This window comes from Mizuhopecten yessoensis, unplaced genomic scaffold, assembly GCF_002113885.1.
Source record: "Mizuhopecten yessoensis strain PY_sf001 unplaced genomic scaffold, ASM211388v2 scaffold6505, whole genome shotgun sequence".
NCBI classification, from domain to species: Eukaryota; Metazoa; Mollusca; class Bivalvia; order Pectinida; family Pectinidae; genus Mizuhopecten; species Mizuhopecten yessoensis.
The window spans coordinates 1,580,652-1,593,541 of record NW_018406583.1 but is presented as its reverse complement, the minus strand read 5'-3'; the positions used below and the strand labels follow the sequence as shown (position 1 = coordinate 1,593,541).

The 12,890-nt window shown below is 35.5% G+C and overlaps 2 protein-coding genes across 3 annotated transcripts in view; one reads left to right on the top strand and one right to left on the bottom strand.

Moving 5' to 3' along the window:
- Positions 1-4,488: 4,488 nt before the first annotated feature.
- On the bottom strand, positions 4,489-11,286 carry LOC110452265 (ribonuclease P protein subunit p38-like). Of its 2 annotated transcripts, XM_021500667.1 has the most exons (6): positions 11,098-11,286; positions 9,298-9,348; positions 8,392-8,511; positions 6,532-6,751; positions 5,600-5,654; positions 4,966-5,083 (listed from the first exon to the last, which is right to left on the bottom strand). In XM_021500667.1, exons 1-6 carry the CDS (start codon positions 11,202-11,204, stop codon positions 5,067-5,069), a joined length of 570 nt encoding a protein of 189 aa, XP_021356342.1. In that variant the 5' UTR covers positions 11,205-11,286; the 3' UTR covers positions 4,966-5,066. The 2 variants fall into 2 exon arrangements, with proteins under 2 accessions (XP_021356340.1, XP_021356342.1); XM_021500665.1 differs by lacking the exon at positions 5,600-5,654 and having other exon boundaries at positions 4,489-5,083; positions 11,098-11,279.
- The window catches only part of LOC110452266 (ribonuclease H2 subunit B-like), a 23,146-nt gene continuing 21,526 nt past the window's right edge, over positions 11,271-12,890 (top strand). The window contains exon 1 of the mRNA XM_021500668.1: positions 11,271-11,429. Coding sequence (XP_021356343.1) covers positions 11,312-11,429 — 118 coding nt within the window. The 5' untranslated portion in view covers positions 11,271-11,311. The remainder of the gene's footprint in view (positions 11,430-12,890) is intronic.

Below are 12,890 nucleotides of genomic sequence, written 5' to 3'. Positions count from 1 at the left end.
ATTTTCTGTTTCTTAACTGCTTTATGATAGTGTTTATGTACATAAACATATATACAATATATAGTGTATATCAATCAAGTAAACATTTGAACGGCAACATACATTGAAAAAAGTATTCTTTTTAGTTACAATATAATAATTGTTGTTTCTAAAATTATTTTTGACATTTTCACAGATAGATGTCTGGTGTAGGGCACGGGTGCACTGCTATATGAAAAGGTCTGTCAAAATGTCTAAGTATGGTGTCAGGGCCAGAGGAAACTTGGGCTAGCCTTAAGTAGTGCTCTGAGAAGTGCAATCTTCCAATGTCTCGTCAGTATACCACGGGGAAACTTCTGCCATGGGTAGCGCGTTTGCGAAAGTGCATTTCTGCTAAGGGGGGAAACTTCGAAGGATTGTAATAGAAAGATCAAAGTATCAAATCATAATTGTGATTCCTGGCACTAGTGACAGAAATTATTGAATGGTCCTAGTAGATTCAGCTCATTTTGCACTATGTTGTCCCTTGAAACTCGACCTTGCTCTAAATTTGCCCATAAATTCAAGTTGGGAGAATTGAAACAATTGTTTTTTTACACCATGGTGTAATGGCATCTAGAAAATATCTCGAGGGAATAGGAAGGACTGTGCGGAATGAAAATTTAACAGAAAATATCCGTCCTTGTCTTGTATATCATCGATTGCACAATATTTTTGTTATATTTTACACGTCTAACATACATGTATTTAATTAATACATCATATGCTGTTATAATTCTATATTACTCAATTAAATTATCTTTATTGTATACAATATTACTTAATGTTTCGATTAAGGATCCTTGTCCCTCTGCTCTATGGTTTTTTGCCCATCTGCCCGAAGGGCTAGTTAACTTTTAATTTATACGACTTCTTCTGAAGAATGGACAAGCCTAGAGGCATTATATTTTGCTGAAGCTCCGTTTGTAAGAACCTGACAAAGTTTGAGAACGACAATGACCTTGACCTACGTTCAAGGTCACAGGGATCAAATATGTCAAACACTTCAAACGACTTCCTCTGAAGAACTTAAAGGTATAAAATCTTCATATTTGGTTGGTAGCTTCCTTGGATGGAACCTGACAAAGCTTGAGAATGAAAATGGACTTGACCTATTTTCAAGGTCACGGGGGCTAAATATGTCAAACACTTCAATCAACTTCTTCTGAAGAACTGAAGTGCATAGAATCTTAATATTTGGCTGGTAACTTGGTGGGATCGAGTCAGACAAAGTTTGCAAATGAAAATGACCATGACTTACATTTTTTGGCATATGGGATTAAGCCAGACAAAGTTGGGGAGAATGGAAATGACATTGGCCTACTTTCAAGGTCACAGGGGTAAAAAAGTCAAACACTTCCAATGACTTCTACTGAAGAACTAAAAGGTATATAATCTCAATATTTGGCTAGTAGTTTCTTTGGATCGAGCCAAACAAAGTTGAGAATGAGAATTACCTTGACCTTCTTTCAAGAGCACAGGCGTCAGATATGTTAAACACTTCAAACAACTTCTTCTGAATAATTAAAAGGCATAGAATCACAATATTTGACTGGTAGCTTCTTGGGATAGAGCCAACAAAGTTTGAAAATGAAAATAACCCTGACCTATTTTCAAGGTCAAAGTGGTCAAATATGTTAAACACTTGAAACAACTTGTTCTGAAGAACCGAAAGGAATAGAATCATAATATTTGGCTGGTAGCTTCTTGCTATTAAGTTTGTCACAGGGGTCAAACTCTTTAAGCAGGTTCTTTCGAATGACTTATAGTCAAGACACTGATACTTTGTCTGTACGTTTATTTCAGTCCACTTTAAGGTTACAAATGTGATATTAATACCGGTGAGCGATGCAGGCCCATTGGGCCTCTTGTTTAGCTCACCTGTCTGAATGGCAAGTGATCTTATGCAAAGGTACGGTGTCAGTCAACTTATCATTTAACTGATTTCTTCTGTAAAAAGGAAAGGTGTAAAGTCATGATATTTAAATGGTATTTAAATGGGTTTGATCCAAAGTTTATAAATAAAAAAAGACCTTCACTTCTTCCAATATGTTAAACTTACCAAGCATGTGGCCATAATCTTTTATTTCATCTGTTCAAAACATATACAATTTACATTATTATCTATTTTAGCTATTTGTTATCTAGATCATATAAATTCCATAGAATTGTGCAGTATTCAGTGTCAGTGCAAACGATATTCCCGGAACACCTTTAAATCAAGTAAACGTTGCTTCAAATGATTGTATCACGTTATTCCAGGCTGGAGAAGAGACAAAATGACAATGATCTGACTGCCTACACCGTCTTGAAATTGCAGTTTCTTCTAGTAGTATCTTTATTGGGACTTGCAGCAGAAATGTCAATAGATTTCTGTGGTTACTATGATTATTTGTTTATAAAAAAAATCTAACCATGTTTTGCATATTCATTAAACTTTTTAATCTCTTTTTGCGTCTTTTTGATTCTTTTAATATATAAATTATTTAGAGATTTCACTTTTAAATTCTAACAGTTCTGTAGTGATGACGCATCTTTCCGTCGATGGCTATGAAGTTAAATGCAATTTCCCCCAATAGTATAGTAGTCAAGAATATCTTGACCTCTGGCTTGACCCATTGACCTCGACATTAATAGCGACACAAATAATTAGTGTATGCTTGATTTTTTCTGCAAATTTCCATAGTGCATAGAATTAAGGATTAAGGATGAAGAAAAGCAGTTTGACCTTTATAATCTCTAGGTCTAGCCTTGGAAGTAAGAACGTATAAGTGGACAACTTCTAAGTCATGATATATATTTTCATGAAACTTCTCATATGCATCATTTGACTTTCGACCAACTATTAATAAATTTGACCTTGAATAGAAGAGCCTTTAAGATTTTGTTTTGTTTGTTTGTTTGTGCATTTTTACGTCCTATTAACAGCTATGGTCATTTAAGGGTGTGCCAGGTTTTGGTGGTGGAGGAAAATCAGAGTTCCTGGAGAAAAATCACCGACCTACGGTCAGTACCTGGCGACTGCCCCACGAAGGTCTCGAACCCATGACCCTGTGCTGGAGGGCTAGTGGTAGCAGATTGTCAGACACCTTAACCACTTGGCCATCGCGACCCCTTGCCTTTACGATCAAGGGTACCATCAAGTTATACTATATTATGACCATGTCACTATTTCCAAGTATTTTTTTCAAAATATGAGTTCCTTTAGAAAGAAACATTCTTGAAAAATATTATGTTGCCATGCTTTTTGAAAAATTGTAGTTGTCAATTTGAATATTTGAAAAGAGAAATAAACAAAAGCAAATTGTTGATTTCTGGACCTTTACATTACAAAGCCTATATTTTAACCAAAGTTGCCATACAGGAACTTCACAAACATAGAATCAAAATTAGTGAACCATTAATTGGTCACAAAGACCATGCAAAACCTTGCAGGGTAAGTTTACTTTAAGGCAGAAATACTCCTTTTGGTTCCTTCATCTTCTATTCAGAAGGGAGAGTACTCCATGTAATCCATTAAACTGCATTAAAACCTTTAGTGGAACTCTTCTTTGTGATTATGACTGATGCAGTAGTACCCTTTACCTAAAGTGGTATAAAACAGGGTATACAACACATTATCTAGTGGTGATGACTGAAACATTAAAACCTGGATTCAGAGACCATTGTTTGGAAGCCAATAAATTAAAAAGTGGTCTCTCATTGCAGGTGGTCTCTTAACATAAGTTCAGTTAACATGAATATATCTAAAATTGGCAGTTTTTTAATACAGGTGTAACAAGATATGGAAAAACGCACGAGCAGACCGGGGTTTGAACCTGGGACCCTCCAAATTCTAGACGGACACTATACTGTATAACACGAAATGTTTGTGGGTACTTTCCTTCGTTGTTTGAAGCCATTAAGATCGTTTCGTGGTACAAACTTTCGTGGATATCCTATATAAACAAACAGTAGACATGCGTATCATTCAACTTCGTTGTATTTATTTTCATGATTCAAAAGCTTACTGTTACTGATTTTGTTTGACAGCCTTACGGGTTCCTTGTCGTGTACATTAACTGTTACTGATTTTGTTTGACAGCCGTTCGATTGTTTATCCACAACAAACATTTCATGTTATACAGTACTAATTAAGCTACCTAGTCGCCAACGATCGACCCAGTCTGATTCTGCTAAATTCCTCCCTCCTTTTTTCTGATTCTGCTAAATTCCTCCCTCCTTTTTCTAAGTCTTCGTCCCCGAAGATACAACTATTTACAGCCCAGGCTAGGGTATCCCCTTGCCAAGCATACACCAAATGCTTGAAAATACCTTAGCTATAAGGTTCAAACAAAATTCTCCTCAACCACATCAAAAGTTACGGTATAGATACAGTCATATTGCTAGTTTCTAATCAAACAGACAGAAGTAATGTAGACATCTGGAAATTACAGCCAACAAAAAATACAAAGATCTAAACATTTTCTTAAACTTTTAATCATAATGACATTTCCTAATTTTTGAGTTTCTTTTTCTTTTTCTTTCTGTCTGGATTTGTAGGAATTCTTTTCACAGACACTTTTTCATATTCTACATGATGTCTTTTCACCGACTCATTTCTATAAACTACAGACTCCTCCGGATCACTTGAGAATTTGATAAATTCTGGCCAGTTCTGTTTTGACTTGGTTGCCTCTGATTTATACACATAGAAACGTGAGTAGTCCACTTTTCCTTCATCTGTTCGCATTATGTGTGGTTTTACAAAGTTTATGGATTCATTGTGAGACCTGTCCCCAGCTCCTTTTGAATTTTCTTTAATTTCTCCGTCACTGCATTCATTAAGTGACGCTTCTTTAGATGGACTTTCATTCTTCACCGTTTGCTCGGAACTCTCTACTTCACTGGCAACGTTTGGACTTGCGGGGTCTGCACCGGTATCCATTTTCTCTACGGGGGCCTCCATTTTTGATATGTCGACTGAATTCCCAGGTAGCCAGGGCAGCGTTATATCAGGAGCGTGCTTAGCTACGAATTCCACCAGCTCATCAAATACACTTGAATCTTTAATTCCTGATGATTTCTGATTTTAAAAAAAAAGAGATATCTATTTTTTGTCATTTTTTCAGACATGCCCAGGGATTATAAATTTATAAGAGTGTTCCTTTCTTTTAAAATGTATGTGATGAAACTTCAATGAACTGTCACAATCAGAAGTCAGAGGATATATTTTGACATTTTCAAAAATAACTATTTTTGAAGATATGTCGCCTTGAAAATCATTTTTGAGATATGTAGCTATATTTTTGTAAACTCAACTAAAAAGATTGAATTCAAAAGTAATACCCAGAGGTTAACTAGGTATAACTTCTAAAGAAAACACCATCTTTTTGAGACAGTTATCTTTGTATGTACATGAATGTAAAAATAATACCAGCTTTATCAAAAGTTGGCTACACATACAATGATATCAATACCTGAGTATAGCAATTATTTTACAGAAAATCACAAGGACAATTATTTCACTAGAACTTGATAATCATTTCAAAAAAACTCACAACTTAATTGCTAAAAAGTTTTCAAATTGAAATGCACTCACTGTATGAGATATCACTGATGCTTATAAACCTATGTTTGGGACACTTAATAGACCTCTGTTACAAAAGAAACAAATGGTTTAGTTTAATGTCCAATTTGTTTTGTTTAAAATCACCAGAAATAGCGTATTGCTATGCAATACTAAATTACCGTGTTATGTTCATCAATAAACGGTTAAATGGAATGAAAGTTCATTATTATAACCAAGACCTTATTTATTTACCATTTGACATTGAAAAAGAAACCCCAAGCAAGCACTGTGAAAAATGAAAACCTGTTAGCTTTGTTAGAAAGGAACTCGTGAAAGCACAGTGAGAAAGAAAACCCTGCAAGTACTGTGGGTTGGGAACCCCTGCATGACGTTTGAGTTTGGTCGACTTGATTCAAATAAATCTGCTGGAACCAATATTTTGTTTTAATAAATAGTAACATGACGTTTGACATTTTGACCCAAAAAACAGTCCCAAGCAAGTACTTTAGTCAAAAAAGTCTTAATGAAGTTTGATTAACCTCATTAACTCAATAACCCCTGAAGACACATTTGAAGGTTGGAATAGTTCATTACAAAATTTCAGGGGTGAATGAGTTAAGGAATCCCAAACTTATTTTGTAGCTAGGAGAAAAGAAACATGGAGACAGACACGCATCACTATGATTTCCTTCTGTCTTTATGGTTTTAACTCACTCACCCCTGAAATTTCCTGATGAATTATTCCAACCTTTGGATTGGAGGAGTTCAAATATGTCTTCAGGAGTGAATGAGTTAATGTAGAGGATTTTACAATAACAGGGCTTCCACATTATCTTTCACAGAACAAAATAGACAGAAAACTAAATGAAGAAAAGATGCTTATTACAGTGAAGTGAGCTAAATTATCACCAAAATATTTTCGTGAAATGTAAGTTAATTTATAAAAAAAATCATGTGCTTGCCTTGAATCCAATGGCCACAGCAGATGTCATGTTCATGACCTTAGAAACGGACTTGTTGAGACTACTGACACAGATTGCTGGACATTTCCTCAGGGCTGCTAAACCAATCAGATGTCTTGTTATGATGACTGGTTGAGCAGATCGACATGAGATGACCAACCGTACTTCGTCTTTCTCCAACCCTCTGGTCACCTGATTCACACCGAACAGGAGCTGCTTTCTGTTAAAGTAATAATAATGATAATTTGAGGGTTCTTTTATACCGCTTTATCACAACCTAGTTTGTAGGTCATCTTTAAGCGGTTTACAAATTATTATCCATGGATATAGGGCCTTTGCAACCAGCCAATATCTTTCTCAACTCCCCGGGGAGCATACAGCCGGTGCTGCCATTTTCATGCTCACAGCTAATATAGCTAGCATTTAACAATTCTAGCACTGCCCAACCATGTACTCATTTACAGCCGAGTAGACTGGAACAAGCGGAGTTAAGTATCTTGTTCAAAGATACAACACAGTGCCGTGACGTGACTCGAACCCGCAACCCTTTGGTCACGAGCCCGGAGTCCTACCACTCGACTAACATGCCTCCTAAGTAAAAAGTAAATTACCAATTAAAAAATATTACAGTCATTATCCATTAATCAAATTCAGATTAATCTGACAGAGATGGTGCAGGTTGAATATATGCAATACACTCATGAATGCATTTTATTTTTATTTGTTTTTTTCTGTTATAAACATCATATTGATTAATTGGGGCTATCTTTCTTGGTGTAGATTTTTTCCAATGCGTATGCACAGATACCCTACCATAGCAGCGAAATTGCGTTGCTATGTAGAAATAGACAAAATATGGTGTTTTTGGTCAGTAAACATGCAGAAAAAAAAGCCTCCGCATGTGACAAACAAAAATTCATTTCTACGAATGAACACTGGTATAACAATGCTTAAAGGGGGTGGTCAGGGAAAATATTACAAAGTAAATGGGTCTAAATGCGTTCTCTGGCCTTCCAAAAGTTATACCACGGCAATATGATGGTCGAGTTCTGCTTGCTATGTCCAGTTTTGACCACTGAAATCTCGGAGAAGCCCCGGGTAAATTTAGCGCAGATCTATTTATATATGTCACGTGGTTGTTTCGAAAGTGAGGCAGTGAAGATAACAACAATAGCACGCCGTCATGTGCCATGTCGTACTCAACTAGCGGACAAGACAGCAATACTATACGTCAATAATTGTTTTCAAAGGTCATGTATATGATGCAAGTGTAGTATTCCTACCTATATGTTGTTGTTATATGTAACGGTATTGATACCTCGTGCCCGCCATGACTTTTACATGCATCTTTTTCTTTCGCCGCGATGTTTACATTTGGCCTTGTTGATGACGCGCGTGCAGTAAAATTACATCACTGATCTGGGTTAATTGAGAGTTTTAGACTGTCAGGTGACGATTTAGGATTTCTTTAATATAATTATAATTTTTACTCTAAGGGATGAATTTCAGCATACATGTGTATGCCATTTTAGCAAATATGACATGTTTTCCCCGACCAGCCCCTTATATTTGTTTGTTGCATGCAGAGGTTCAAAACTTAAAGAGCGTTTATAAGTTAATTTCCTTCAAAATGACAAATTTTCAACCAAATTGTGACAACAGACGATATTCACATATTTTATTATGAAAATGTGTGTTCAAGTCTCTCTTTGTAATACCTATCTCCTAAAGTAGTTGTATTTACGTACTTCATTTATTCCAGATTACGAATATAATAACTAATTCTAAATCCCCGATGAGGCCGGAAATGACCCTTGATGCCTCTAGTCCTTTCCACTAGAGATCCATATATACATGTACCTGTTTCTTAGTGTTTCAATCGCCACTGGCATTGCAGTATCTTTCTCCGTTTCTTCTGTCTTGTTTTTCTTTTTCTTTTTACGGCTTTTAGGTCTGGCAATATCTAGTGACTTCAATGTGCTGTAAAGACAATTATAACACTTTTGTCTCTGATAATATACATTTTGCCCATTTGATACAAGTGTTGTTTGAGTTGTCATATCAGTGATATCACTTCATCCGGGTTCTTCACTCTGGATTTCAGTTTTACGTTTAGATGCTTCGGTTTCGGGCACAGACCATAGCAACAACAACAAAAACAAAAACAACAACAACAACATTTGTTAAATTAATTTGTTTTGGTTTTGGTTTTCAAAATGTATGATAAAAAGTTTATGATATGACTATTTTGATATCCCACCCTTTATCAGCCCTTGACCTGATATCAGGCTGATATAGGGTGTGATATCAAAATAGTCATATAATAACCTCTGAATATTACATGTTTGAATCTACCTTTATCCAACAACAAATTTGTGTATGTTTTTGAAGCTGTAATAAAGATGCACTAACAATTTTAAAATCAAAGTAATATATTTAGCAGAATGCATTTTAAAAATTTAGCAGAATGCATTTTAATGAAATTGACATTGGGGCCGTTTTCGTTTAAACCGCTGAACCAGTCGGACCACAGTTGTTCGTTTATTAAATAAGTTCCGATCTAGTAATCTGATGGCGCTTTCAGGTGAGCCTTGACAAAGCCTTGCAAGGCCTGCATACATAAACATTTGCAGGTCCGCCAGGATTTATATCCGAAATTGTTACAATTAAAAACGGAAAAAACGGTTGTTCCGCATAAACAAACAGGCCCCATGTTACGATGTATGATTCCAACAACAATAGGAGGTGATGTCATGACAAGTTTACCTCAGGAGGCGCTGAAGTATTTCTTCTTGAACATCTTCTTGGACAGTTGGCCTGAAACAGATTAGTAAAAAACTAAAATATTTTATACAATGTTGGTCAATTTGAACATTATGCTGACACAAAGGTAGGGAAAATATTGACCAACACAAAGAAATGAATATTTGTACACATGACCTTTAAAATTGTATACAAATTTTGCCAAAAATCATATATACATTAATGTAATAACATATGTTATGTGTTAACCTGCAAAACGACTTATCCTGTAACACTCTAACATAAGAGTCTGCTGGTCGACTTATTTTTATCGGATATGATTATGCCGACTGCGTAACAGCATTTGTCAAAGGTATCTGACTATGTTAAACTTTAACCTTGAATGTTGTTGGAGTAGTAAAAAGATCAGTTTCTGGGCAGAATTATCTACTGGAGCTCTGACAATACATGACGTAGTGAGAAACCTTGATAATTATAATGAAGTCACTCATGGAAGACTATTTTCCAAACTAAAATAATATGGCATTGATCAACACAGATTAAATTGTAATTTGGGTTTCTTTCTTTTTGAATGTACAGCTTAATTTTCCCCCATTTCAGTAAAAATAAATCCCCACCTGTAACTAAAATCCTACCGCAAGAATTATTTATAATTCATTTTCCCTGTGTTTATGTTGTCATAGCAATTATTTTACATCTTGTACAACACTGTTAACGGTTGGCCCTGTATACAGTAAACACAATAATAACAGTCACCCAAACACTTTATTTAATAACAATAAAAAATAAAGATGTCATCTGCGCCCCCTTCTTGTACTCTCCCCCTGGCTCCAGTCTGTGGGCCTTGCTAGTTGATAAGGCCTGCGGCCACCCTTCCCACTCGCAGGTCATTCGCCTTCAGCGCATATTTTTACCTATTTCAAGAAAGGTTCTAACTTTCTATTCCTGCATTAGAACTGTTGATTTTCATGCAAGAAAGTTAGGTGGGGTCGACATCGAGAGCTTTCCTCCCTTCTCGTATATACATTTGTATGATCATTGGGGGTTTCATTTTTACCGGAAGTCGATCGTAACCCCTAAAACATGTAAAATAACTCTGAACACCTTAGTTTAGTTCCAAATATGGCTGGCACAAATTCACAGGATTCGCAGGTCTTGTATTCATTACCCGATATTGGACACTATATAAATATATATTATGCAATGGCAGTTCAAAATTACTTGACTATATTATTTCAATGTTATTTTTTAGATATTCACTAATTCAGTCATTAAAATGGTCATAATGCAAACGCCGTATAATGGTCCGTTATTGCTCCATTTCGGTGGCCCGTTTCTGGCGACAACGCGTAAAACACACCTGTTCAACGGAACATTGATTAATAAATACTTTTTACTAAATTTTCTATTATATGGACCATTTCATCAACGATAATAATTGGAATGGTATAGATTTGCAGTCCATTTCGGCGCTTTTTTTTCTTCATTTCGGTCATTAAACTCCATTTCGGCACACTTAATTCGGTCATTATCATATCCGTGTGGCAACCGCCACTGATATTATATTAACACTCGATTTTTTTTCCATATGCCTGAAATTGGTGATGAAGAATGAGTGTCCATTATCTTGAAATTATCTTATTTAAAGCCGATATCCCTCCGTTTAGGTAATTCAACTCCATTTCGGTCAGCATCCCTTTTATGTAAGACCGATGGAACATGCCGTGCAGGTCCCAGTGGTAATGACGGGGACATGTTATCAAAGTGTCACACTTTTCAATTACAGTAGTGCAGTGCATTTACCATTGTATGTTGTAAGGACTAGATAGTGCGGTCTTCACCACCGGCCTACTATTGCCCTTCCTTATAGTTTGCTGGATTTGTTTCTTCGTCAACGTGGGCGCAGACATATTGGTTTTCGTCAACTGTACCACAGAAACGCTTGAATTTGAAGAGAAATAGCATAGAAGCGTCTATAGTGGTCAGATCAGTTGATTCCCGCCATTTTATTATTGAAATGTCAACAAGACGATCATCCAGACACAAATCTGAAGACACCGATGGAGAAATGACACACGAACATAAAAATGGCGGAGCAAAGCAAGACAACGAACAATGGGTGTTTTTAATGAATGGTTTGTATGCACAAAGAAAGACGTATGCAAATATGTTTACGTATTCCACCCCACTATAGACCTGAGACAGGTTGGGCACAACGGCGCATATGGGTAATAATCCTGCATTTGGGTAACATCTTTGTATGTTATGGTTGAATGCACTTCGAATCTACTTTCACTATCCTATATAAAAAATCAAAATTTTGTACTTCACTTACGATATTGAAAATCGCCATATCTATTGGTTATTACAAAAAACTTTTGGTTGAACAGTTTTCGCTTTTGAAAAAAAGTCGGGACATCTAAAATCACGAAAATGTCAAAACACGAAAAAAAAATCAACCAAAAGTTGTTTATAATAACCATATAAATAGCGATTTTTAATAAAGATAGTGAAGTACAAAATTTTGATTTTTTATATAGGATAGTGAAAGTAGATTTGAAGTGATTCAACCATAACATACAAAGATGTTACCCAAATGCAGGATTATTACCCATATGCGCCGTTGTGCCCAACCTGATAGATACGTACTGCACCCCTTTGATTAGGCTTGAATTAAAGTTATAATATTACAGTATAACATATCTATAGGTTGCCAAACACCCCGAGGCTGAGCTAAAAGTGCCAATGTTAATGTGCTTGTGGTATTACAACCAATGCAGGTTGGCATAGCCCCACATGATCGAGGGATACTGTCCATAGTGTTGTTACTGGCAGAAATTAAGTGTTTGAAATAATAATACTAAATGTAATTTCGGTTACCCTGGATCTGCCGCTGAAATACAAATTTGAGGATCAAAAGTTTCAACATAATCAAGTTTAAACTGTGACAGTTGTAACCACGTCAGGTGCTCGGTTCTGGAATATAAACCACTGATAATAAATATATGTAAAATTTATCACATAATGTACTGTGTTATTCATTGAATATATATATCCATGTCATTTTGTTGATCAAATGGATCCTGCACTCATTTTCATTTCATATGAAATTTATGAAACTCATCACAAATTTTTCTTTTTAGCACGACAGAGGCACGCTTATTTGAAAACTTCTTAGACTCATTTCTTAAATCTCATATGAAATGGAAACTCATATAAGATCCTATATATTATATATATAACATTATCAGGTCAGGGAAAACCACCAACTTGCGTATAATACGCAAACTCGCCTATTATACGCCAATAGGGGTATGGTTTTGTTACTAAAAATAGCAAAAATCACTTTAATCTTAATTTTTTCAAATTGTTTGTCAAAGTCGCATTTATTCAGTCATGAAACATAATACAAATGCAAAAATGAAAAATAAATGCAGGTGGGAAAGTACTTAAAATAGATGCAATACTTCTGGTAAAGTTACATAAAGTTTCTAAGTAGCCAACGCTTTCAGTAAACATCTTTTAGCAAAATTTTATTTACCATGTCGTAAATTATTGCAATTTTTAATAATATCTTGCTAAAGTTACTGTTAAAG

Excerpts from the sequence above, each read along its gene's own strand:
- LOC110452265 (XM_021500665.1), bottom strand. The coding sequence starts at position 11,204 with ATGTCTGCGCCCACGTTGACGAAGAAACAAATCCAGCAAACTATAAGG. Across the intron at positions 8,512-9,297 it reads ATACTTCAGCGCCTCCTGAG|CACATTGAAGTCACTAGATA; the intron begins GTAAACTTGTCA and ends TTGTCTTTACAG. Across the intron at positions 5,084-6,531 it reads CTGTGGCCATTGGATTCAAG|AAATCATCAGGAATTAAAGA; the intron begins GCAAGCACATGA and ends TTTTAAAATCAG.